The sequence below is a fragment of the Calonectris borealis genome, chromosome 2, assembly GCF_964195595.1.
Source record: "Calonectris borealis chromosome 2, bCalBor7.hap1.2, whole genome shotgun sequence".
NCBI lineage: Eukaryota > Metazoa > Chordata > Aves > Procellariiformes > Procellariidae > Calonectris > Calonectris borealis.
This window is the reverse complement of record NC_134313.1, coordinates 115700758-115725368: the sequence shown is the minus strand read 5'-3', so window position 1 is coordinate 115725368 and position 24611 is coordinate 115700758. Positions and strand designations below refer to the sequence as shown.

Genomic DNA, 24611 nt, shown 5'->3' with positions numbered 1-24611 from the left:
AACATGGTTGAATTAATTACAATTAAGTTTCTTCTAATTCAACAAATGATTTGCTAAGGAATTACCAGAGAACAAAGTGGCAATCTGAGATCCAGTAACATCTGCACCTTGACTAAACTTCCTTCTTAATGCTTGAGGAAGGATGATATTCAGTACTTGGAACACCCAGATAAGGAATCTCAAGATCCAAACATTTTAACCATTGTATCTACTTATCTCTCTTAAAATTATCATATCAACAAACTCATAACTCATGTATAAAACTCACAAGGCAGGCATAATACTCATAGCTCTGTAGCAATTTATCACTTGCTTTGATAGCAACAGATCACAATCATTAACAGTAGCTTAAAAACTATCCTTCTTAACATTAATATTAATATGGCTCCATTTCATTTTTTTTTTAATTCCAAGGAATTAGTTAATGCCATAGTGGTTGGCCCAGTTATAGCCTTCTGGTATCTCAATTGTACAGTCCTAGACCATTATCAAAGTACTAGAGACCGGAAGAGAAAACTTCCCAAAGGAAAACATTCTGTGATGCTTTCTTCAATGAACCAAAGCAAACTAGAAGTCTTGCTACGTGTCACCGAGGAAGCGTTTTCATCCTCTCCCATTCAGGCCAGTAAAGGATAGACTCAGATACAGAACATCACATCTGTGTAATACTTTAGATTCTTTAGTTTATAAATCAAACACCAACTTCAATTCAAAAAAAGAGATAGTGAAAAGACTTCGGCTTATTGCCATTAAATGGTCTATATACAACATTACCAAGCCTTGTGAATTACGCATATGAGGATTTCAGCTACTTTTATCTGCAAATTTCTCTTTTCTCTCTTGCATTGAAGTTTAAAAGTACAATAGGATTTATATATACATATATGTATTTCCAAGGATTTAGCCAGATATCAGTGCTTGAGTGAACTATATAGCTATTCAATAGAAACTATAAAACATTGATACAAATATAAAGACATAATCAATATAAAAAGCTTATATTTATAAAAAATATTTTTAGGTAACAGTCTTCCCCTGAGGGTATACCACATAGTTGGATTCATAAATATTGCTCTGCACTGCAGCTTGGTTACCAAAGTTCAAAGTTCAGCTCTTAAATGAAGTGTAAATTGCTCCAGTCACCTGACATGGCTGCAGTGGTTGCCTCAGGATATGTTCCCTAGCTTGTTGGAGTGATAAAGACACAGCATCAATGGGGTCTCCGAAAAATCTGGAGAAGATTCCTTCTTCCACATATGGAAGATACGAGAGCAGGACCTATAGGCTAGCAAGCACGTGTCACATGACTGGGCTTTAGTTTTCACGGGCAGTTCACTGATTTTTCTGGACCCAGTCCCAACTATCTTCATTCTCCTTTCTGCTCTTTTCGGCCTCAATAATTTCTTTGTACCTCCGGCGGAAGAAACCCATCTGCAAATCAAGAAGAGAGAACAGTGGTAAGTAACCGTATCATTAAATGGAAACTTATTTTGTCAGAAAATGGTGTGCAGAAAAAAATGGCACAGGTTTTAATACCTAATTTCTCCTAGTGCCAATCTGGAATCATAGCTTCTTGCTTACATCAATCTAAATGAGATCAAACCGGGTCCCAAATCTTCACGAGTACTCTGCTCCTTATAGACGAACTACTCTGAGGAAAGACTCCTCTTATATGAAACATGATTTTTAAAAAAATGCATATAAAGTATTTCTAATAAACACAGACCAGAAGAGGCAGATACAGGTTTATTGGTTTCAAATAAAGACTAATGCAAAATTTGGATCTGAACTTAAAGCCAGGCTAGCACTTGCGTCCTGAGTAAATGTTGCCAGAGTTTTATGAACTGTGCTCTCAGTGTCCAGAACTGCACAAAACAACAGAGATCAGAGGAATACAGTATGTCACCCTCCCAGCATCCAAATTCCAACTATCAGCCTTTTTTGTAAGAAACCCTCTTCCAGAAAAGCCAGAATGGTCTATTGTCTATCGCAGGTGCTCCACCACCATTCTGAAGAGCTCTGCTGCCATTTCAGCGTACCTGTCGTCAGGAGTATCAGCCCACTGCTGTGCAACCACAGGTACTTCTCTTCCTGCCAGTAATCACTCTAAGTTCAGGTCTCAAATTTTCTATTTAAGGATCACTTACGTTAAGATGCTTTGGAGGAAACTGACAGCTACAGACTCTTCTTTTTGCTAAATTATTTTCCTTCTCCCATTGCTACCAGTTGTGTAATCTGCAGCTCAGAAGGCAAAATACAAGCCTGATCCTACAAAACGCTGAGCATCAACAATAATTCCTCCACAAGCTTTCAAGATGTGCAGGGCTGATAATCACTTTTGCATATCTTCTTGTTTCCTAAACCCTGGTACTTAGTTAAAGAAATGCAAGTGGTTTTCATTTCAGTTTGGATAAAAACCTCTCATATCTCTGTTTTTTTTAAGTCTTTCAAATAAACAAAAATGATTTTAATAACAGACTTTGGTAAGCATTCAAGAATAACTCTTCAAACTTAGCAGTGCACTATTGAGACCATTGAATCAATATTTTGTTCATCATAATTAAACATTTATATAACTCCTACCACTCTAAACCTGTTTTCTTACTCCTGCTGGGTAAAATATGATGCTTTAGTCTTCTTTTATCAACCAGTTATTGCCATCCTTTATTCCCTATATGGCAATTGGCTATATGTAGGAATATTTTGTGCTGTTTTGTCACTGCTAAGATTCTGTTAAGTTGGGCTTTTTAGTTTCAGTTCTTTAGCAACTTTAATTTTCTTCAAGTATATTTTAACTCACAGGGGTCTGAAAGGCAGCTTGTTCAAACTGCTGAGGCTGCTTCTCCAGCAGAGCCTCCTAAAGCCCAGGTCCTTGCCAGTGCCCCTGAATTCATGGCAACATGAGACCAGACACACACTATCCTCTCACCACCCCTTACCTCCGCCGCTTGGCTTCTGTGCAAAGGACACAGGCGCTGCAGCGTGGTCTAACACGTCCCTTTTTTGGATAACTGTGGACCACAGCCCTGGGACATGCTATTAATCTAGAGATAGGTGTACCCTGCTGAGTGCATAGATGTACATTACATGGAGACCTACAACCACTTTATAAATACGTAATGGGTAGACATACACATAAATGCCTACGATCTCAATTTTACAGAGGTCCCATGACCTTCTGGAGGCCCCCAGGAATAACTGGAATTAGATCTTAAAAGTCATTTGTTCATAGTCTTGTGCACAGACTATGGACATAGCCTCTTTCCCATCTATCATAAGCAAAGCTTTATCTGCTGCTCAATACATGGAAATGCATGGATAATGGTGGTTCTGTTCTGAAGAAACACCTCACAAAAGGGACACTGTTGAATTTTGGAGGGCCGTGTCTCCCTCGCCTCCTAGCATCTTTCAGAACAGTGTACACAAGGATTCAGAAAAAGAGAATTAAAGAAGAGTTTCTCTAGTTCCCCATTCTTCAAACTTGCTCTAGAAATAAGATCGAGTTCTTTCTTTAGCAGAAAAATATCATTACCAGTAATTTTTGTACTTGTACCTACAGGCTGTACCAGTGCGAAGGATGTATTTTGAGAAGACATCCTCAAAATAGCACCATCATAAAATCCCAGTGAAATTTCCCATTGATGCCAACATACTTCAGCTCAATGGAGACTAGAAGCCAATAGTAAAAGTTTCCCTAGATTTTCATGGTCTAAAATGGAGATAAATTATTTTATTGATAATGAAAAAAAAAAGTGTAAGAACCTACTACTCTTCTGTTGTTCTGCCCCAGTAAGATTAATCGTAGCTACTTATTTTACTCACAGGAGTCTGCAGATACTCCTTACATATGCTCAGGGAGCAGATGTGTTGAAGAAGTGGGTGCCATTTTTGTATTATCAGTTTTTATAACAGACCTACATGTTCTGCACATTAGAAAAGAAAATTGCCACAGGACTTTGTTTCCTAAGATTAACAAGAGAAGTTCAATTTGTAGCTTTTAAAAACAGGTTTTAAACCCTTAAGGTTTCCATCCTTTATGCAACCACATCCTTGGTACAATAAAATCCTCTCTTGAAGTTATAATCAAAATTATAGAAAGGCTTTTTAATTTCCTCGAGGGCCAAACAAACAAAAGCAAACTCCTTCCCACTGTTATTTTAATAAAAATTGTCTGTTTGTGAACATCTGCTTCAGGAATTATCTTTAAAAGTTGGTTATGACAGTTTTGGTATTTTGCTGTTTTGTTACTGGATACAGAATGCTTTTGTATAACTTTCCAGTAAGGCAAAAAAGTGAGATGAAGACCATAATAATTATTAATGAAGCATGAAACCCTACATTTAGAGGTGATTCCACTACAAAGCTATATATGTTTACTTGCTGTTAATGATGTGGATAACCTAAAATTATGTAAAGGACTTAATTTAAGTGCAAGCAAAAAGTGAAACTGGACCTTAAGGATTTTTTTTTTAACGTTTTTTAAAATAGCAGTCAGGGATTAGATATATTTCCCATCCCTGAAAAGCAAGGATGTGCTTTATTATGGGATACCGTTCCTTAGTGTTAACACTGCATATTTCCACTTAACGTGATAGAGTCCCTATCATCACCAGAAAGAGGTTTTTTTGGTAATGGCTGTGAAGAAATCACAACATAGTCATTGTCTCACAAGAGACCACACAATCCCCACATCCATCTCCTTACAATAAACAGATTTCATTAAAAATGACAGCAATACTAACCCATATGGTGAGGGCTGATAAGTGCCTGTGGCAAGCTGGAGAGAACAAGTGAATTTATCATATAGTGAGGAGATACTGGGGTAGTGAGGAGGAGGACACTTGGACCAAAGCAGGAGAATTGATGCAAAATGAGGCTGAGTATATACTGGCTCTTTTGTCACTGGGGTAGAAGTGACACCAGAAGATCTCTTTTCTGTGGCTAATGCAAAGCCCTTAAGGGAACTCAGAAAACCCAGTGAGGACAGCACTGCTGGGACTCAGTCCTGGATTTCAAGCAGGGAGAGAAGGAGAGATCCTCAGCTTTAACAGTAGTATTGTTGTGATCTCATTTGTGGAATGGGTGTTTACAGTGGATCAATGGTCTCCAACCCATGTTTCACGGGCAATGAGTCTCTAATATTGTTCAATTCTCCCAAACTTTGCTTTCCATATATACAGACATACGTGTGTGTGTGTGTGTGTACACATACAGATGTATGTATATGGCAAAGTCCAGAGCCGTGACCCCATCATGCGATGTGTGAGTTCACACCACCACATCCAAGGAAAGGACTGATGACAATATTTTTATCAGTAAACCTCTGCCTGGAGAAGGCACTCATGAGAGGAAGTGCAACAGGAGAACATATTTGGAGGAGGCAAGGAGAGATCACCGTGGGAAGCTGAAGGGTTATAATGGAAGAAGCATCAGCTACTAAGACAATACAGGAAATGAGAAAACCGAACCACAGTCAGCATTTCAGAGCTGGGTGAAAATTATTTGGGAAGGCTGAGGAGGCCCTCTTGAGTTATAAGCCTTTCAGGTCAGTGTGGCTGAAAGAAAGGTCTCAGGAGCAGGACACTGCTCAGCATGCACCATGATTTACTCTTAACCCTGACAGACCTCACCAGAGGGGAATTGCTACACCAAGGGCACCATGTCCTACTTTGTTTCTTCTGCGTGCAAACACAGAGGAGAAAGAGGGCCATTGAAGACTTTGGGAATATAGGGATAGTCCTGAAATCCTGGGGCATCAGTGTCACTCACAATGGGTTCACGCCCCACGCCAGGGAAAGGGGAGAGTGTCTGAATTGTCTGTGAATCCACAAACTGTCATGTTTCACATCTGCCATGATAAACTGCAAAGACGTCTGCTTGCTTTTAAACAAATCCAAACAAATTCCAGGCAGATCCAAATAAAATGGAGCTGGCCTGGTTTTTACCAGAAGTGACAAATAACCAGTTCATTCTGGAGGTGCTTCAGGTAAGTATTAATGCTGCTACAAATAGGTGGCTTAGATTCAAAACCTGAAACCATCCATAGGTTTTACACACATCCTTTAATTTAGTTATTCGAGCCCACGTACCCTTTTCTAGCATAACCTTACTGCCATCTACAGTATATGCTGAGCAGAAAGCATGTTCTTGGCAAAACTGAACAATAAAGCAACAGAAAATCTGTGTTGCTTGTAGGCTGGGGAATTACACCTGTTATTGTGAAGTTATTTCTTGCCATGTGACAGCACTGTCAAGCCCTCTATCCAATCTTGAGTATTTAAAGTCTCTTTCACTAGTACACACAACTCCCTCTAGCTGTCATGCCAGGTTTAAATCCCTTAAAAATAACAGATAAGTCATATCTAACAACACTTGCATAAAATTGCATTCTTCAAGCACTCACACAAGCTGAAAACTTCAGGCAAAGTGATTTCAAAGTGTTGAATTAACATCTCAATAAATTATTGTCTTTTTTTCTGCTGCTATTTTCCACACGTCCAAGGGCTGATCACTGAATTACTGGACTTTATATTTTTATAAACTCCAAAAGTATAAACATTTAGCCAACATTTCTTGCAGTACCATCCTGTGGCTATCTCTCTAGGGTGCCAATTATAAGTATGTTTGAAGAGTGACGATATTACAAAAAAAATTTAAGCCGCAGTTGGGGAAAAAACCAAAGCTGATCAGAGGGCAAGCAATATCACTGCCTTTGTTATATTCACTGTTGGGTAAATGTCTAAAGCATTTTTATCATGCCCAGCAAGGCTTATTCTCCCAATCAAATAAAAAGAGAAATAGTTTGAAATGTCGATTGTAGAAGAATGATTATGTTTTGTATTTTTTTTAAAGTCTTTTTCCCATTAACATCATCCATTAAGAAACAAGAAAAAATTGATAAGAACAGTTACATACTGCTGTAAAAAAACCCATTATGTCTTGATTTACAGTAGTGTTTCGAGACTATAACTGAGCTAGGAATAGAGGTTTGTGAATGATAACATTCAAACAGAATCCAAAACTGTATCAGAAACTTTTCCGACCTTTTGTACAATTTTTTAATTGTTTCTCTAGCGTACACTGAGGTACTAAGCTGCACACAAAAAGTATTGATTTTTATCAGTATGGCCCTGCTGACAAATGTCTTCTAATGGAGATTACTGACCACAGTACAAACCAACATGTAAAAAGAAAAGAGAGCAAAGTAAGTACTGACATAGGTGTAACTAAGAAATAAAACAAAATTTAAGAACCACTGAAGAAATCTCCCATTGAACTAGGCTTTGATAAGGTACTTTGGGTTCAGTGCCTTAACCACAAGCTCTTTCCTCTATTATACAATTTCTTCATCTACTGTAAGCACTATCTAGCCATACCCGATGAATAGTCTAGACTTACATCATGTATCTTTTACTGCCACATCTCTTTAATCTAGGCAGATGTCCCAATCCATTCACCTCGTGGCCCTTCAGAAAGAATTAACTTACTCTGCTTCCTCACCTTTTTTGGGTGTGTGCCCCTTGGGCACTTCTCTCTTCTTATAAACAGTACCACAGCTAGAAAAATATGCAGCTAATCATGGTTCAAAGAGAGGCCAGGAAACTCACTCCAAGCAAGATGCCACCAGTCAGCAGAGCAGCAACACCCCCAATCTGGGCAAAGCAGTGCTGCTGAGATTGGAAGCACAGAGTGTTTCCCCATGTAGAGATTGATCACTGGTTATTAAGTGCATCTCACTTCACTTCTGCCAAGAAGGTAGGAAAAAATACTTTGCACTTGGGTTCGCGTGGCCCCAGATAATTCTGGCAAGCCACCAGCTCCAAGAGGATGCACCATTTCCTTCCTCCCAATTAAAAGACCCTTGCCACAGTACAGAGGGGTCATGAACAGATATTGTGTATCAGCTTGTCCATAGAGGAATGGCAAACTGCCACTGCCTGGGCCCCCCTGTGAGGAAAAGGCGTGTTTGGAAAGCAGCCACGTGTCCTGCCTGTAGTTAAAGGAGATACTGTATATTTAGGAGGAAGGATGATAGTGTGGCTAAGGTAAGCTCATGAGGACTCAAGTGGTCTGGTTTTGGTTATTCAGTCTTTCATTGACTTTTTGAGAGGCAAATCCCTTAACTTTCCTGTAATGTAGGTCCTCATTTGCTCAATGAAACATGTACAAGAAAATAAATACATATGCTTCAAACATCACCATTCCACAAGTGGCTGGTGTGTGTGTGTATGTATACGCATACAATATATACTTTGTATATATACACAATGCTATATATACTTATGCAGCTGGGGAACTGAGGCAAAGAGAAGTTCAGCAGCTTGCTCAAAGATGAGTTCTCCTCTACAAACACTTTGTTTAGCTACTATGGAAGAATTTGATACCTAGCATCTGTATCTGATCCCCATGTATTGCAACAGATAGACATTGCTACAGCAGAAAAGAATTAGCAATGTACACAAAATTGCACTTAACTTTTAAGTTACTTTCATGTAGCCCGGCTAACTGACTAGGTACTGTTAGTACCTAGGGTGAAGATCTGTAGTTCTCCATAGATTTTAGAAGGAAATTTATTTTACATGCTGTAATAGTAAAACAAGCGTAGTTTTTAAACACACATGTTATTAGGCAGTTACTTTGTAATGTTGAAATAATATGAAAAACTTTAAGTGCTCTTTTTTTGCTGAGAACAGTCAGTCAATTCATAAACTTAGCTCAAGCACTCATTAAATAAACTATTAATTTAACCAAATGCTTTATGTCTATCTCAAAGGCCAAATTTTCAAAAAACAGTCACTAAGGCTAGGTAATTCAAAGTAGATACACAATTCAGACTAGCAGCATGCATGGAAAAGATGCATTTAGGTGTGCGAAAGAGATAACTGCACACAGAGATGGACACCGGTACAGACAATCTAATTTAGTACTTCTTTTTTTTTAATATAACATGCCTTGCTGTTGTCACTGATGCTAGAGCATCACCCCACTCTAAACACGAAGCCTAATCATCAATAAGTTGATCCTCTAAACACTTCTCATGCAACTTTTCTCCCAGGAGTTGTTCAGTTGGCTTCAACAGACCTACTTGCTAATGCAGTGAATAAAGTTGGTAGTTCTGGTGTCTACCCTTGGAATATCTTTACCATGTAGGTGAACTCTAGTTTGCTGCAGACAAGACTCATTCATCTAGCATTTGATTCATTTGTGCATACACAATATATTTTGTTAAGGACTTAGTACTTACAGTACTTTAGAAATGAAGAGAACTCCAGTGACTAGACTTTTAAAGATCTTTCAGTGCTGAGTTCTGGTAACTTGAGTTTAATGAAAGCATGAACTTCTTGCAGGATGGTGACTGTGTACAGTAACTTGCATGACAGATGTTACCAGTATACTTATAAGTGTAATCAAAAAGCGAATTAGCCAACATTAAAACTTATAAACACTTCCAAATAGTTTAAAGATTTTTTCCTATTGCAAAATTTTACTAAGCAGTTTATTTTTTAGAAAGTCATAGAATGAACACAACCATCATCCAAAGTTCATCTCTGATTATCAGTCTCAAAAATTAGAAAGAACACAATGTCTACTGCAGATATGTCTGGACAAATTACTATATACTGATTTCTTAAATCTTAGCAGGGAATAGGACAGTAATTAGATATCTCATTCCTGTAAATGCAATTAATTTAAGACATATCTCAATCCATATTTTCCATTTCCTCTCCAAAGAAAAAAAGAAAAACTACTGAAATATTTCTGGCTTTGTTTGAAAACCAGAGACTAAACATTAAAGACTATTTCTGGAATCAATAAAAAGTAGCTTTACAATCATATTTTGATATATCTGACTTGCCAAAAATATTTGAATGGAAGTTGTACTATGTCCATAATTATCAGAATAAGTTACTTTCATGGGTTTAGCCGCACCAGGAGGAAATGGCTATGGCTGGTGTAAGTCATAATACAGCTTTTCCCACTGTGCCACCAAGCCTAAAGAGAGTTCAGACTATGCAAGTCACATTTTCTCTGGTATTTGGGTCTGAGGGATGCTAACGACTTCCAATAAATACACATGTTGTGTTCTGGCAGTGGGGAACCTTGGAACCTTAGGTACTTATTTGCAATTTTTCAGTCTACACACATATTCTTTTTCTGGTTTGGGCTCCTGAAAACGATAGCTATCTTTCATCTTTTCAGAAAGACGTTCTGAACCACAACCCAACCTGTCTCTTGCCAGTAGATTAAATTTGATCACACGGTGCCAGGATGAGAGTGACATAGCTGCAATGGCTGTGACGTTCTCAAAGTGCTGTGGCATGCACAGCTCCCATTTGGAGGACACTGAGACCAGACAGAACGCTCAGCCGCCACATTATTGTTGTACGTTTACATTGCTCATTTTATCTGGAAAGATAACAAAGGCATTTCACGAGTACTGGACACACACCACCACTGAAATGTTGCCAATCTTGCTCTTGAGGGTGGTGAACAAATATTATATGGCAGCCAGCAAACTCACTGGGGAGGCAGTGTTTTGGCTACAACAGCAGCATTAACCATTTACTTGTGTAAGAACAAATAAAAGATGCCCGAACTCAATCTTCCTGTAACATTCAGTCAGAATTCAAAAAGCACAGCAAATCATGCAAATAATCTGCTGTAGAAAACCCAACATTTGAGTCACTGTTGGAGGAATACAAATCCTTTTGGTGTCGAGAAGCCAAGGGTCTACAAAAATTTTGTGATGCTCACTTTGGTCCAGGGAAAGGAAATAATAAAACACCGTATTGACTGTTCTTTAAGAAAATAAGCAGACTTCAAATGATCCACCTAACTTCTGCCTGGTGAAAACATCATTATTTATACAAACAACCAACCACTTCCACGGCCCCGTTCCCTCCTCAAGGTTTCCTAGCTGTTACACATAATGAAGATCTATCCATGTTTGGGAGATAATATGGGTTTGGTTTTGAATCACAGAAGTTAATTATCACCTGACTGCATTTTTATTATTTATAACAGGATAATATTGAAAAAGCCTAATTCTAGGCCTACTGAACCTAGAATCTGTGTCAAAAAAGTAGTACTGCTGAGAAGCCTACATATGAGATAGTAAGTAACAACTTACTTGAAGCAACTAGATAAATGGGTAACAAAAGCAACAAAATGAAAATTTTATCAGAAAAACTCTACAGAATGCAATGATTTGAGGACTGCAAAAAGAGGAATTTTAGAGAACACAAATGAAGTCACAGTTTTTGCAGTTTTGATAGACACACAGGACAGGTATGGGCTATGTAGTTCCTATACTTAGGGATGATACTTTTATAAGTGAGACAATCTGAAAAATGAGAGGACAAAGCCATGCAGAAACTTGGAAGAAAGTGTGATAAACTAGTGTTGACATGTTTTTAAACTGAGGAGAGATGGTGGAGAAGAAAAAAAAATAGAAAGAAAAAGAAGTATAGACTTCTCTTAAGTTCAGAGGCAGCTAGTGCATCCATCAACATCTCTGCAGGGAGAAGACCTTTGTGAGCTGTGAAATGCACCCTTCCCATCACTAGCCCCTAGTAAGTGCTCTCACAGCAAGTTGAGCCAACTGCCTTGTTTATCTGAACATCAATTATGATTCTTAATTTTAAAGCATCACCCTAGTAAATAGTGGTTTATTCTTGGAATGATATGTACAGAAAGGAAGAAGCATGTGAACTCTGAGTAGGCACAACAACTTTCATCAAAGATATGAAACACCACTCAGTTTCAACAGGTTTCTCTGTCCCCACCTCTAAAACCAACATTTGAAGCTATACAGCTGTGATAATGGGTGGATTACACCCACCTGGGAGATTTTTTTAATTCAAAAGTGTTCTTCCTGGAAAGATTATATATATAAATAGATTGTGGATAGATATATATAGATTATAGACAGATATATAGAAAGGAAATATATAGAGAGAGAGAAAGAGAGAGAAAAGCCAGACTTCTCCCCTATGCTGAAATCTAAAGAGGTTTTGTGCCATAATTATGCACCTCTGGGGAAAAAAAAAAGAAAAAAAAAAAAGCAATTTTATTTCACTGCAGAGCTACTACTCCAAAACCTGGCCACCACGAAAGGAGGTTGGTACAAGGACTGGCCAGGAAATGGCAGTTAGCCTCTGCCACCTAAGCTGTAGATAAAAGGGAGAGAAAATGTTTTTGGTCTTGTAACACAGGATACAGAGCAACCATTGGCAAAGAATAAGTGGACAGGGTTGTGTTATTTTTTTCCTTTGCTGGAAAACGGTGAGCTGTATGTTTTGGCCCATTGTAAAAAGACTTAATGTTTGAGGCCCTAAGTAAGGGAAAGTGTCTCCTTCCAAAAAGGGGAAAACAGTGGTTTTTGCTACATAGGTAAATTTCAAGTTAGCTTTAGCCTTGCTTAGCTTCAGATATTTTCTGAATGCTGAAACAATATGTGAGGTAGTGGCAACTACTGCTTGTAGGGGAATACAAGTGTTCTTTCAAAGACACTTGTGCAGTCACAGAAAAAAGTCATAAGGCTTCTCCAAGCAAGAAGCCCAAACGCACCTTTGAAAAACCTGCTTGGGTTTGTCCGGCTTTTTTAAAAGAACTTCATATTTCATAAAGAAAATTTTATATTTCAAAGTTTGTCCTTTAAAGCAGTGCTAGCAAACAGCTGCATCCACGCATACAGCCTCTGCTTAAATGAAGATTTTGCAAGTCCCGCACTTGGTAGGATTCATGCTCCCCTTTGGAAAAAGCCAGTTCAAAGCCTGCACTCATTCAGCTCAGTAGACAGAAGTGTCTTCATAATATTTCTCCTAAAATCTAAAAAAAGGTCTTCAAACTCTCATTTTAAGACAAGGGGCAAAAACATTCTGTCTAGTGTGTACTGAAGAGCAGGAACCCTATGGCTAATCAAAAAACAACATATGTGGGTGCTATTCTGCTTGTCCCTCTCGGCTCTGCAATCCTGTTAAAAATCCAGGGTTTGGAGCAGAAGAGTGTCTTATTACATAAGGGATACCCAGAGATCAATTCTTTGCCCCAGGAATCCAAAAGCTATAAAACAGTGCTAGAAACCCCATTTTAGACAAGTCAGAGCTTGGATACCACAGGGACAGGCTCAGTTCAGAAAGAAACTTAATGTCTAGATAAATAAATTTAGATAAAAGTCCAGCTCCTGTGTTAAACATGCCACAAAGAAACAAAATAATGTTAGTGCAATGAATATAAAAATCTTTGTTTCGCAAATCACTTCCACAACTGGCTCAACAGATCACTCAGCTGCCCAAATGTCCAGTCTGGTACTCACTTACACAGTCCCTCTTTGATATCTTCTGGGCACAAATAATGTTTTTTCTTTCTGTGCACTTTATTTAAAATGATATGGATTGAATAATTCACTCCACAACTCAGGCCAGTTCAAATGTAGAAACTTAAATCCACAGTATTTTAAAACATTACTATTATTAATAGAATATTTATTGTGTTATAATATATCATGCTTCAGTTTTTCATCTGCATGGCGTATGCCAATTCTCCCCTGGTTTATGCATGCATAAATCCACTATGCCCAAAGGGGACCTTGTCCCTGCGTATGGCTGCAGTCCTGACAGCTGAGGGAAGCGTGTGTGGGACAGCACTCCCCAAAATAATCCATCCGTGACCGCCTTTCCCTCCTGAACTATTGCCAGTGCTTGTGAAACCTCGGGCTCGTCTAGCACGTGGGTAGTTGGCCTGAAGCAAAGTGACCTCCTCCCCTGTTCCACTCTCCACAAGCATCTGGAGGCCACCAAAGAGGTACGGGCCAATCTCCACAGTAAAAAGCAAGATGTATTGCTGTGGGCAACAGCACGAGAGCCCCTCCTGCTCCTCTTGCACATGGGAGACCACAGGCAAGGCGCGAGTGGGGAGAGCGAGCTGCGCTGCAGAGGAACCGGCAAGAGTGGGAGCATGTCCCCATGGACGCCTGCACAAAGGCATCGGAGTGGATGAACAAGATACGAATAGCCACAATTGTCAGGGTAAAACTGGGCTATCCGACAAAATAGGCAAAAATGGGGCAACCCTTGCCGGTCTGCCTTATGCACGGCATCTCGTGGAAGCCAGGGAAAAGCTGCTCACCCACTCTGAATCTGTACGCACTTAAACCAGAGGAAACACGGTGTCTACATGAAATACTAAAATAAACAGACAAGCAAAGCCAGTCAAAAACTGATCCAGCTCATCCTAAAAAGCTTGTTATGTGTGTATAAACATGGCTGTGGTCTTGCATGTGAATAAATAAGCTTTTATTTGAAGTGAAACAACCAGGCATTTAACATCACTTCCATTGAACCCCCTAAACTGTGCAATTTTAGATCTACAAATAATGAAATAATTACCATCCTCATCTTATTGTATGCACAGTAACCTTATTCTGGTTCAAAATAGGATTTTGGGCTGGAATGTCCCTGAGATCTCGCTCCTGCTAACGCCATTAATTCTAGCAGTGTGTAATGTGAAATATTTACATGCATTCTAATATTTTCCAGCAACTTTAAAGAGCTGCTTACTCCGTCTGCAAAATACCGGTGTGTTCGAGGATTTGTCCATTGTGTTGCACCACTAACGGCGCAGTCGTGCACGCAGTGAGAGTGTACCTTCCACACAGGGCTGAGACACAGTCACTGCCAGCAAGCCCTGCACTGCTGCCAGTGCTCAGTTCCCTTGTAATGAGTTTGCTCCAGCTCCTGCTCTGTTTTGTGTAAACAGCTGCCTTCCAGGACCACAGTTTAGCTCTAATTAATTTCTTAATAAAAATATAATTTAGATTATACTCTAAGTCCTAAAATTTGGGTCATTTCTAGTTCTCTCTGGTGGTTCTAAGATGCCCAAAACTCCATCTAATTCAAATCTGTTCTTGCATTCCACAGTTAAAAGACTAAAACACTTCCAATGTAAGGGTTTTTTTTTTGACTACTTCACACACAAAATCTAGGAATGACTGTAGGATGTACTTGGCCAATTTTTTCTAACAAATATTTACAATCAGACAATTAAGATTCCTCTGTAGGACTGCAACTTTCCCATGTCAGTTTTATCTCGGACAACTTTAATATTGCCAGTAACTTTAATAAATATAGCAACTAGTGAGTGCAAAATATTACTTATGTATATTTATGTTCCAAACTAAGACTTAAATGAAAATACTGGCTGATACCAGCAGCTACACACTTTTAATCACCTTCCTCTAAAACAAAACCTTAGAGTTATTGGTTCCTTTAGTAATCATGCAACTCTGTGGATAAAGCACTGGAGTGCAGCTGACAAAGCCTGGCTTTTACTGCCATCTCTGCCACAGGACTCTGGGCAAGGCATCTTACCTTGCTTTGCCTCAGCACTTTAACATCTGCGTGCAGAAAGGGCTATATAAGCCTGATGTGAGTTATAATTGTTTGTTGCTGTCATTCGGAATTTCCCTCAAGGCTTTCATGCATGAAAATGGCAGCTTCTTCATGTGTACTTGAATGATCCCTATAAAATTTAAAAGAGCTCAAGTCTCAAGATTAAGCCAGGAAGCAAAGGACTGTATTAATTCTAGTAGAGACCAAGAATTGAACTTCTGTCAGATTCTCATGGAGACTCACAGTGAAAGGTGCTATTCCTCTTACCTTGCACATTTTCAAACAGTTCATCTAGTGCCTTTTTACCTTCAGGAAATGAGCCATATGAAATCAGTCATATAGGTATCAGCAGCAGTAACTCCTTTTTCAAAACCATGTGTCATTGGGACATGGGCCCATGTCACTGGGCCTCTTCCAATCTCATATTTTTCCATTCTCATAGTTATTCTCCCATCTTAATTGCATAGACATTTTTTTTCCCCCCACTCTTTCTGCCACAGAAAGCAAACGCATTTCCCACATGCCAGAAAAACAGAAGTTATGAGATATTCTAGACTGTGGTCAAACATTGTTTTCCAAGTGGAAAGCACAGTCAATTTGACCTGGCCAGTATATGCTTAAAAATCTTCAAAACTGACTATAAAAATACTTTAAATCTATAACCCCTATAAAATTTATATAATCTATGAAATTACATAACACAGCTATACATACATCTGTATAATCTATAATAAGAATTGCATGGCCAGTTTTTGGCCCAGGTTTGTAAATCCATTTTACAGCCTCGCGACCTGCAGCGATATGTCCTTTCGCAGCACATCGGGGCTGCGACCTCCAGTCCCGGCACAGCCGGCGAGCAGAGCCTGCAGCGCACATGCTGCTAAACAGTGCGAATCAGGCTGCTGGACCTCCGCCACGGGAAGCAAAATAGGTTGGACTTGTTCCCATGTGTGCATTTGAGATTTACTTCTCTCAAAGACAGTCCCTGACCTTGACCGTGTCCTTTTAAATTTATGGATTGGTAACAGGGAACTGAGGAATGAAAACACTTGAAGCTCCTTACCCTTCATATTTACCACACCAGATGGCTGCTGGTAAGTGTCAGCATCAGCCCAGTTTTACCATGTAACAGTGCCCGGGTACAAGAATTGTATCTTATCAGAGATGGTGTGAAGGCTGGCTTTTAACAGGTCCCGGTGCTTCTTGCTCTGGTAATGCATTTTACTCATCTGGAACTCTTTCTTTGAGGGATCTGGAGAATTTATTGCTGGATACTCCTCTCCCCCAGGCGTTTACCTCTTGAAAACAGTAGCTACTGACTGGTTTTTGCTAGGTATGCACCCAATCTTTTAGCTGGTCAAGCAAAGTTGACCTGATTTTCAGGAAACTCTGTTGAAATCAGTGAGCCTCAGTCATCAGAAAACCATAGAGATGTACCAAGTATCTAAGTGTCAGATAACAGCAAGTTACTAAGACGGATCCTCCTTTGTCTTGAAATGGTATCAGAAGTTTCAACTTTTAATAACCAGGCCGTAAAAAAAAAAATCCACTCTTCCACTTCTTTTCTACATCATGAGTCTCTCCCTGTCCCTCACAAAAGCCTGGATATGAAAATATTTTTGCTGGCTGATGGCTTCTGTAATGGAGTGGACAATTATTTAGTTCCTAAAGCAAATGGATGTTAAATGCAAGGATAAATTTAAGCTTTTTTTTCTGGGACTAGCCTTGGTGTTTATGTTGCATCTGTTACCTTACCTTCCATAAGAGCACAGCCAGCAAGAGGAAGATGAGAATTCCCACCAGCAAACTGATGGCAATGATCCATCCGACAACATACCCACGAGGCTCCAGATTGTGCAAAGCCTCAAAGACCACCTACAAAGCAATTAGAAAAAGATCTTTTTATGATTGGAAGTTGTATTGTTTTCTCTTGTACTCATCTTATTAAACACATTGCATGGTGGCCTCACTGATCATATTTCATCTGTCAAACAAATATGGAATGTGTCCTTAGTTTCGTGCTTTCCATCTATTTTTCGCAAGGGATTTAAAGCTTTCAAGTGGAATTTGAGTAGCCATGCGTTGGATCCAAAGGATATCAGCTTCCACTCCGAAATAACTCTTACCCTGCCAACCCCCCACCCCACCCCAGACACTGAGCTCGTTCTGGTGCTGGGCCACCAAAGGTGCACAAAGGTTTGCATGAAAAATTCCATCCCTTGGATTGGCAGGGATTGCCATGACATCTCATGTGGTTTGTCTTACTCATCGTGTTCCTGGCCCTGCCAAACACCCTGATCTTCATGTTTCATGTGAACATGAAACACTCATGTATGCTGAGCTTGTTAACTTTTTTTCACAAAAAATGGGACAATTCGCATATATCCCTATTGAATACAAATTGTCCCTGCTGTGCTTCACAAGACACGTTGTGTGAAAGAGGGAAGGGTGCGTGCAGTCATGGGTTCTTCTGGGAACGGAGAGAGAAGTCCCCTGCTGTTCTCTCTTTTTGTATAGCATGTATGGCAGGGAAATATATCCTACAAAGGCCTTTCCTTAACTGTCTGCCTTAAGAAGAAAATGGGAGCAAATTATACCTCTCGTATACATTATGTGAATTTCCAGTCTCTTATTTCAATCAAAACCAGTTGCTCAGCGGAAAACTCAAAACCAGTTCTCCTCAGTGAGGGCTATTTCTACGTTAAATTTTGCCATTTAATATCCAGCAAATGCAGGCATCAGGGATTTTTTTAAAGGTAATATGTTTGCTTTGTCTGGCTTTGTTTTGGTTTGTTTTGGAAGGCAAAGTAGTGAGTTTTCCTCCCTCCTTCATAAACCACTTTCATTATCTTTGCTTAAAAATGTCAAAACCCTTTTGTAGATATGAATTGCTAAATCAATCTTTCAAACCAAACAAAAAAATTTGCTAGTTAAAAGTGGGTGAAAATCTGAGAGCTAGAGTCAGATACGATTATGCAACCCCAAGATATTCATCTTTAAGAGGCCCATGGAAGACCCATGAAATACCTCCACTCACTGGTGACACCATTCAAACAGCATTATTTATGAGACAGCAAAGGGAACGCGATACCATGCAACCCATACGGATGTTGAAAGTTGGCATTCAGGAAAAGGCTGCAACAGGGAGGTGATGGCAGCACTGGCACAGGGGCCAAAGAGGCTCTGGATTTTCCAATCTTGCAGGTTTCCAAGCCTCAGACAAAGCCATGGGTATCCTGAGCCAGTGCAGGCAACAGCCCTGCTTCGAGTGGGAAATGGGACAGGACAGCTCCCAAGATCCCACTAACGAACATTTCTCTGTTTCCATAAGCATACGCAGCCTCAGTAAACACCCACAAAAATTACAGGCACAGATGAGAGAAAGCAGGTGAGTAGGGCTATATTTTGTCACGGTGTTCCCATAAAGAAGTACTCAAAGATCCTTAGTCTCAGTTTCACAGGCTAATGCTGATTAAGACCACAGCTTTTCCAGAGGAGGAATTTGAACACAGTTGATTTACACACGCTATTTTTTTTCTATTGATGAGATATTATCAGATATATGATGAAAACGAGACATGAAAACATAACAAATGGCCAGGAACGAAGCTATACATAGATAGCATTATCCAAACATATTGCCATAACTCGTACCACAATGCTCAAAATAGCTCTCGAACATGGATCAGTTCTTCACCCGAGAAAAATAATAATTTTAGCGTTTCAGACATTAGCACAAAGCCTTTGTCAGACTTTTTAAGACATCTTGCTGAAGAGAGAAATTTTCCTAAGCAGCAGAGTTTCCCTCATAGCCAAGATGAGTGTAAGGGAAATACCAGACAGAGAGATCAAACACAAATCTTGTGCCTTCCTCGTATTTCTGAGCCAGCTTGGAAAGATGATCTGATGTGGCAGTCCATTTCTCACGGAGGCTATGGTTAGCATCCATCTTGCGGATGCAAGTGAGATGACTATTTCTTAGATGATAAGGGATACTGTTATTTTCCTTTCTGACTCTAAAAGAAAAAAACCTCCTAACATTTTAAGTATTGCCAACTTTAGTGAAGAGACCTTTCAAGCAGTCCCTGGATGCAAAATGAGGTGGTGCCTTCTGTCCACTACTCAGAGAGTAAATGTTAACATAACACAACCTCCAGCACAATAGACCTGTGTGTCCTTCATGCTGCCAAAAGACAGAGCCAGGAATAGCTGCAGAGATCAAATCATACATCACCTCTACAGCAACAGCCCCACGTTTCAGGTTTGAAGCACGCTGGCTAGAAGAGCTTGGCTGTAGCTTTTGCAGTCACAGCTCGAGCTGTAAGGGTAGAGAGCAACAACAGCTTCTTATCTATCTGGTTTTCTCTAGCAGTTCTGGAATCAACATACAAGCATAAAAACCCCCTGTTCATGGCTTTGTGATTTGGAAAGGAGCAGGGATGTTGCGCATGTTAATGTCCTTACCCCTCCTGAGCCCTCAAAATCTGCTGGCATTAATATGCAGCCACTGCAATGAGTTTTGGTGAAGAAGCAACAACAACAAAAAACCCAAGCCAAACCCTAATCAAACCAGACTGAGCAGTCAGTGTACATCACACGTCGAGAGTATCAGCAAGAAGCCAGTACAGTAACTGGTGGGAGGCCAGGGAAGCAAGTCATGCCGGGGGGGAGGTTGGAGGCAGAGGGTGACGTTACTAAAGAGAAGTGCGCCATCTGCCACCTGCCACTTGACCCGCTGGCCATCGCACAGTCTCTGAGAGCCAATCTTGAGCAAACCTTGAACTCCTTGTCCCGTCCACCCCAGCAGCACACCCACTATAGGGCAGCCAACACGTTGGGGAGCACAAGGCAGTCCCCAGCCCAGCGCACTTCCCCAGCCCCGACGGATAGAGAAGACAGGAGTGATAAGAGTGACTGATGCAGAAGATAGGGGTGGGGTGGGAAAGCATCCCAGAGAGGGTGGTGGGGGGTGGCAGCTGTCTGGTTCAGAGAAAGCACATGCAACGGTCATAAAATATGGAGAGGACTACAGGCTTGTTTTCAGACTCTGACGAAATGCCAGGGAAAGGCCGTGAAAAACACAGTTGTCTTGACGACGTGTGAGGAGTTTTAGTTTCATATTTATCTTCTGCATTTTACGCTGTACTTGCGGGATCTGAACGCGGGGAAGCCCGGGAGGCAGCGTAGCTCCCTGTTTAGCTGTACATAGCTCACACGTCAATCAGGTTTTACACAATGTAACTGCCCTTCTGTAAAATAACAGAGATTTGCACCCTACCACTGATTTCTGAAATGATGAACCCGCATGGACAAGGGCATCTATTAGTTCATCTTCTACCTGTTCCAAACGCTTGCTATATTCTGATAGTCTTAGTGAACAAATTGAAAGAAATAATTTTTTTTTTTTTTTTAGTGCTTTTAAAACACCCTATTTCAGTAAAGCGTGTAGGCAAGAGGTTAAGAAGTTAACTAAGTAGGAATCCTGCAAATACTTAAAGTTCATATTGTGCTGAAGCCCTTCGCAGAATAGGCACACGCTGCTGCACTGGGTCTTAGAAAGACAAGAAACGTACTTCAGCAAAATCTGGCTAGAAATACATAATTGCAAAATTTTCATTTCTTTTTGCTTATGCGCACTAAATGAATTTTATTCACTTGTATCATGAACCACAGCACCATGGAAGGCATGGGCTTATCCAAAAATGCTATTTTATTTCTGTATTATCGCCCAGAATATTTCTGCTGTTTCAAACCACACTGCACTGCTGGCAGACTTGTCCATTCAAGTGCCGTTAATACCTGGAGGGACTTGCAGTAAAGACACCATTCTCCTATACATCTGTACATATATGTATATGCATCCCTTTTCATATATTTACTTATTTACATATACTACGAAAAACCTTGGAAGTTCTTGAAAAATACAAACCTGAGGTATCCTTGCTACCTGCTTGTCTCTATCTCTGGGAAATTAACTGCATTTTATTGCTGTTGTGTATTGTTCTGTTCCTTTACCCAAGTGTGAGTTTCTACCCGCCAGACTGCACCGTAAAGACAAGAAAATCTATAAAGATATTGTTACAGTAACAGATGGAAAGGTAAAACAGCGAAATGAAAAACGAAACATGGTGAAAACAAGAAGGCAGCAAATAACCCACTGGAAAGGGGGCTGCAAAGCTGCTGGAGGAAGCACACACCCGGCTCCAGCCAGGCTAGGATGCTGTGCCCATCTCAAAGGTAAGCTGGAGAGAACAGGAGCCTTAAAATGCTGAGTGTTTCTAAAAGGCAAGAGGGGGTGGTGGTGGGTTGCTGAGTGGAAGAGGTATTCCCATGTGCATTAAAAAAAGGCTGGGACATCATGAGAACTATCTAGTACCACAGGCTCCTCCTTCCAATGCAGACACGGAGAACAGGCCAAAGTCAGGAGTCCTCTGTGCCACAGGCAGACAGCTAAAGCTTAGAGACGTGAATATGCATTTAAATCTCTCTGCATAGAAATATGTATATAAAGACCACTCAAAAACACTTTGTAGGTCTTCACAACCATAAACTTCATTTTTTTAAGTTTTTCTTTTTTGTTGTTGTTTTCCCCATAATATCATTGTAATTATCATTGCAAACATAAACATACCTAAATCCTGAGCAAAAAAAAAAAATCCATGTAGGGCAACCACTTGCCTGTGTTGAATTAAACCTGGGGTAACTGGGTGAAAATGAGAGAACAGTGAACTCCATCCAGGAGGAGAGAAAGGTTCAAAGGCTTGATGAAACATACCTGTGCTGAGCTGACAGCACCAGACAGCTTTACAGAGCACTTTGTTGCAGGAGCTGTGTGCATTTTATCTGGGGTTCCCCTTTCATCTATTCAGCTTTGCATTCCCTCACTTTCAAGACAGGGAGACTTAGAGGCATTCAGCTGGTTTTGACAGAGTGAAATCCAGCCTATTCTTCCCTCCATGCTGGCACTCACGGAGGGAAGTCCTTTTGCTCCGTAAGAGCACTCCTCCTCCTGCACACGAGCAGCGAGCACAGGATGCGAATCCTTGGATCTGGTATTCGACCACCACTGTCTCATGGAGCTTATTGTTGGTTTTGCCTCACATGCAGAGAAGAAGGGAGCCAAACCTTCATGGAAACCCATATGCTCAAGAAAAGAAAGTATGCCTCCTGAAAATACCACACCATCAGTTTCAGCCAATACATACTCATGTTAATACAACTGTCATCACAGAGCCAAATCCAAACTCTGCTCACCTTCTTCATGTGTTTTGTCCAATATAAGAGTTCAAACAGCCTATGGTAACCAGAGACAGAAAATGTATCATTCCAAATCACATAAAACCATATCCAAATCCAGAGAAATGATTTCTGAAAATTGCATAAATGCATCTTTTTTAAAAATGGGTTCATTTCAAAGACAGCCTGCTTCCCAACTTACAGATATTTACATAAGCTTTTGCATCTCCCTTACAAATCATCTACTAGAGTTTCTGACAAAGCTGATATTTACATGGGTGGTCCTGCCACTACTGGAACTTCTTACACTACCGTCACAAATATCAGTCTTTCTCTTCCTTTTGTCTTCTTTACAGATAGTTTGCACTCTGATATTGTACACCATATTGTAAAAGTGCCCAGTGAAGTAGGGGCACCCAGTTCTAAAGAACCATTTAAATGGGCTAATAAGTCTACATTTAGCTGTAGAAAGCAAAAAGGCCTCTTCAAATTTACCATGATAAAGTGTCTAAGAAAATGTTTTTCATTGTTAGGGAACACTTTCGTAAACGCACTCAAAAGAAGTCCTTGCACAACTGTTCAGAAGGAGCTGCTATCCAAATGGATACGGTACAGCAGTCCATGGTCAATGAAAAGAATACAGGATGGGCTTTAAAAAGGAAGGGAGGAGTATGAACAAAGACATTTTATCTCTCCTGACTCTACTTCCAGCTGAATAGCTGTGGCTTGCAACAAGTACTATTCCCTTCTGCATTCCACAAGAAAAGAGAGGGGGGGAAAAATGAATACCTTGAGCCAAACCACATGTCTTAAATTTTTCCCTGAACATGACCCTGTGCAAAACATACAGCAATGGTGAAGCCAAGAGACATATGGAAATAGCATAAAGGAGAGAGCAAATGAGACTCACATTAGAAAAGACTTGAAATTACAAATCGATGTTACACGGCTACAACATGTCAAGCGTGCTCCTTTACAGCTAGGGCTTCCCAGGAACTAGGAGCAAGCTCTTGTTTGAAGATTAATATAGCTTCCCAGCACACACAGTGCACTTTATAATCGTTGCAACTCAAGGCTTGATGAAAGGCTTTCCGGGAACAGGAAAAGGACAATGTGTTTTTTTTGTTTGTTTTCTTTTTTTCTCCAAGCAGTAGATAACAATGAAATACAGCAGAGCTTGCATTCCTACATAAAAGCATTTCTAAATTTTGGATAATATATATAAATAACTATTAAATAATAGTAATCGCACACATTTTACATTGTGCCTATCATTCTGAGAGATTCTGAAACCCTTTACAGATCAAAATATTTGCCAGAGAGATCCTGGCTTCTTCCATTTCAGTTGTGGCATGGGTATCAGAGTCAGGTGTTACTTCAGTCATTAATGAAATTTTGCCACAAAATTGCAAGATTTGCTCTGTGCAAGCTGCAGAACTAAAAAGAGATCAAGCAATGTATTAACAATCAGGGCTGCAGGTCACTTATAAGGCACATTCCCAGGGAAGGTTAGTTATGTTTTTCATTTCAGCTGCCAAGCCTATTTTTTACTGCTCTTTAGAATGGTCCAGAAACCTGACAAAGAAAATAAAACAGAAGGGAAAAAATGGTGTCCTGTCATATACAAGAATTTCTTTTTCTGACAGGTCTAATAAAATAGAAAGTTAAGTCTAGGGTTGCAGACATGATGGTGGAGAAGATGGTCACTGTAGTGGTGTGTGTTTCTACAGTGCTTTCTACTTTCAGACTAAAGGTAGTTAAGTAGATGCAGGTTCAATTCTTCCCTTGCCTGTAGGGTTTTAAATCCAGTATCTCCGAGATGAGTGCTTTAATTTGGGATGTTAGTGTCTTCCAAAAGTGTGTTGAACTGAATGCCTTCACACTCAAACCTCAATAGTAGTCACTGAAATGGAGCCAATGAAAGAATGGTTGCATGGGCTGGTTGTGATGGTAATCATTGGGGATAAAAGGATAACTGAGAGA

General features: G+C 40.0%; 1 protein-coding gene across 1 annotated transcript in view; it reads right to left on the bottom strand.

Moving 5' to 3' along the window:
* Window positions 1-391: 391 nt before the first annotated feature.
* Window positions 392-24611, bottom strand: part of ITGA9 (integrin subunit alpha 9) — a 230823-nt gene continuing 206603 nt past the window's right edge. The window contains exons 27-28 of the mRNA XM_075143035.1: window positions 17148-17267; window positions 392-1431 (exon numbers count right to left, since the gene is read on the bottom strand). Coding sequence (XP_074999136.1) covers window positions 1333-1431; window positions 17148-17267 — 219 coding nt within the window. The 3' untranslated portion in view covers window positions 392-1332. The remainder of the gene's footprint in view (window positions 1432-17147; window positions 17268-24611) is intronic.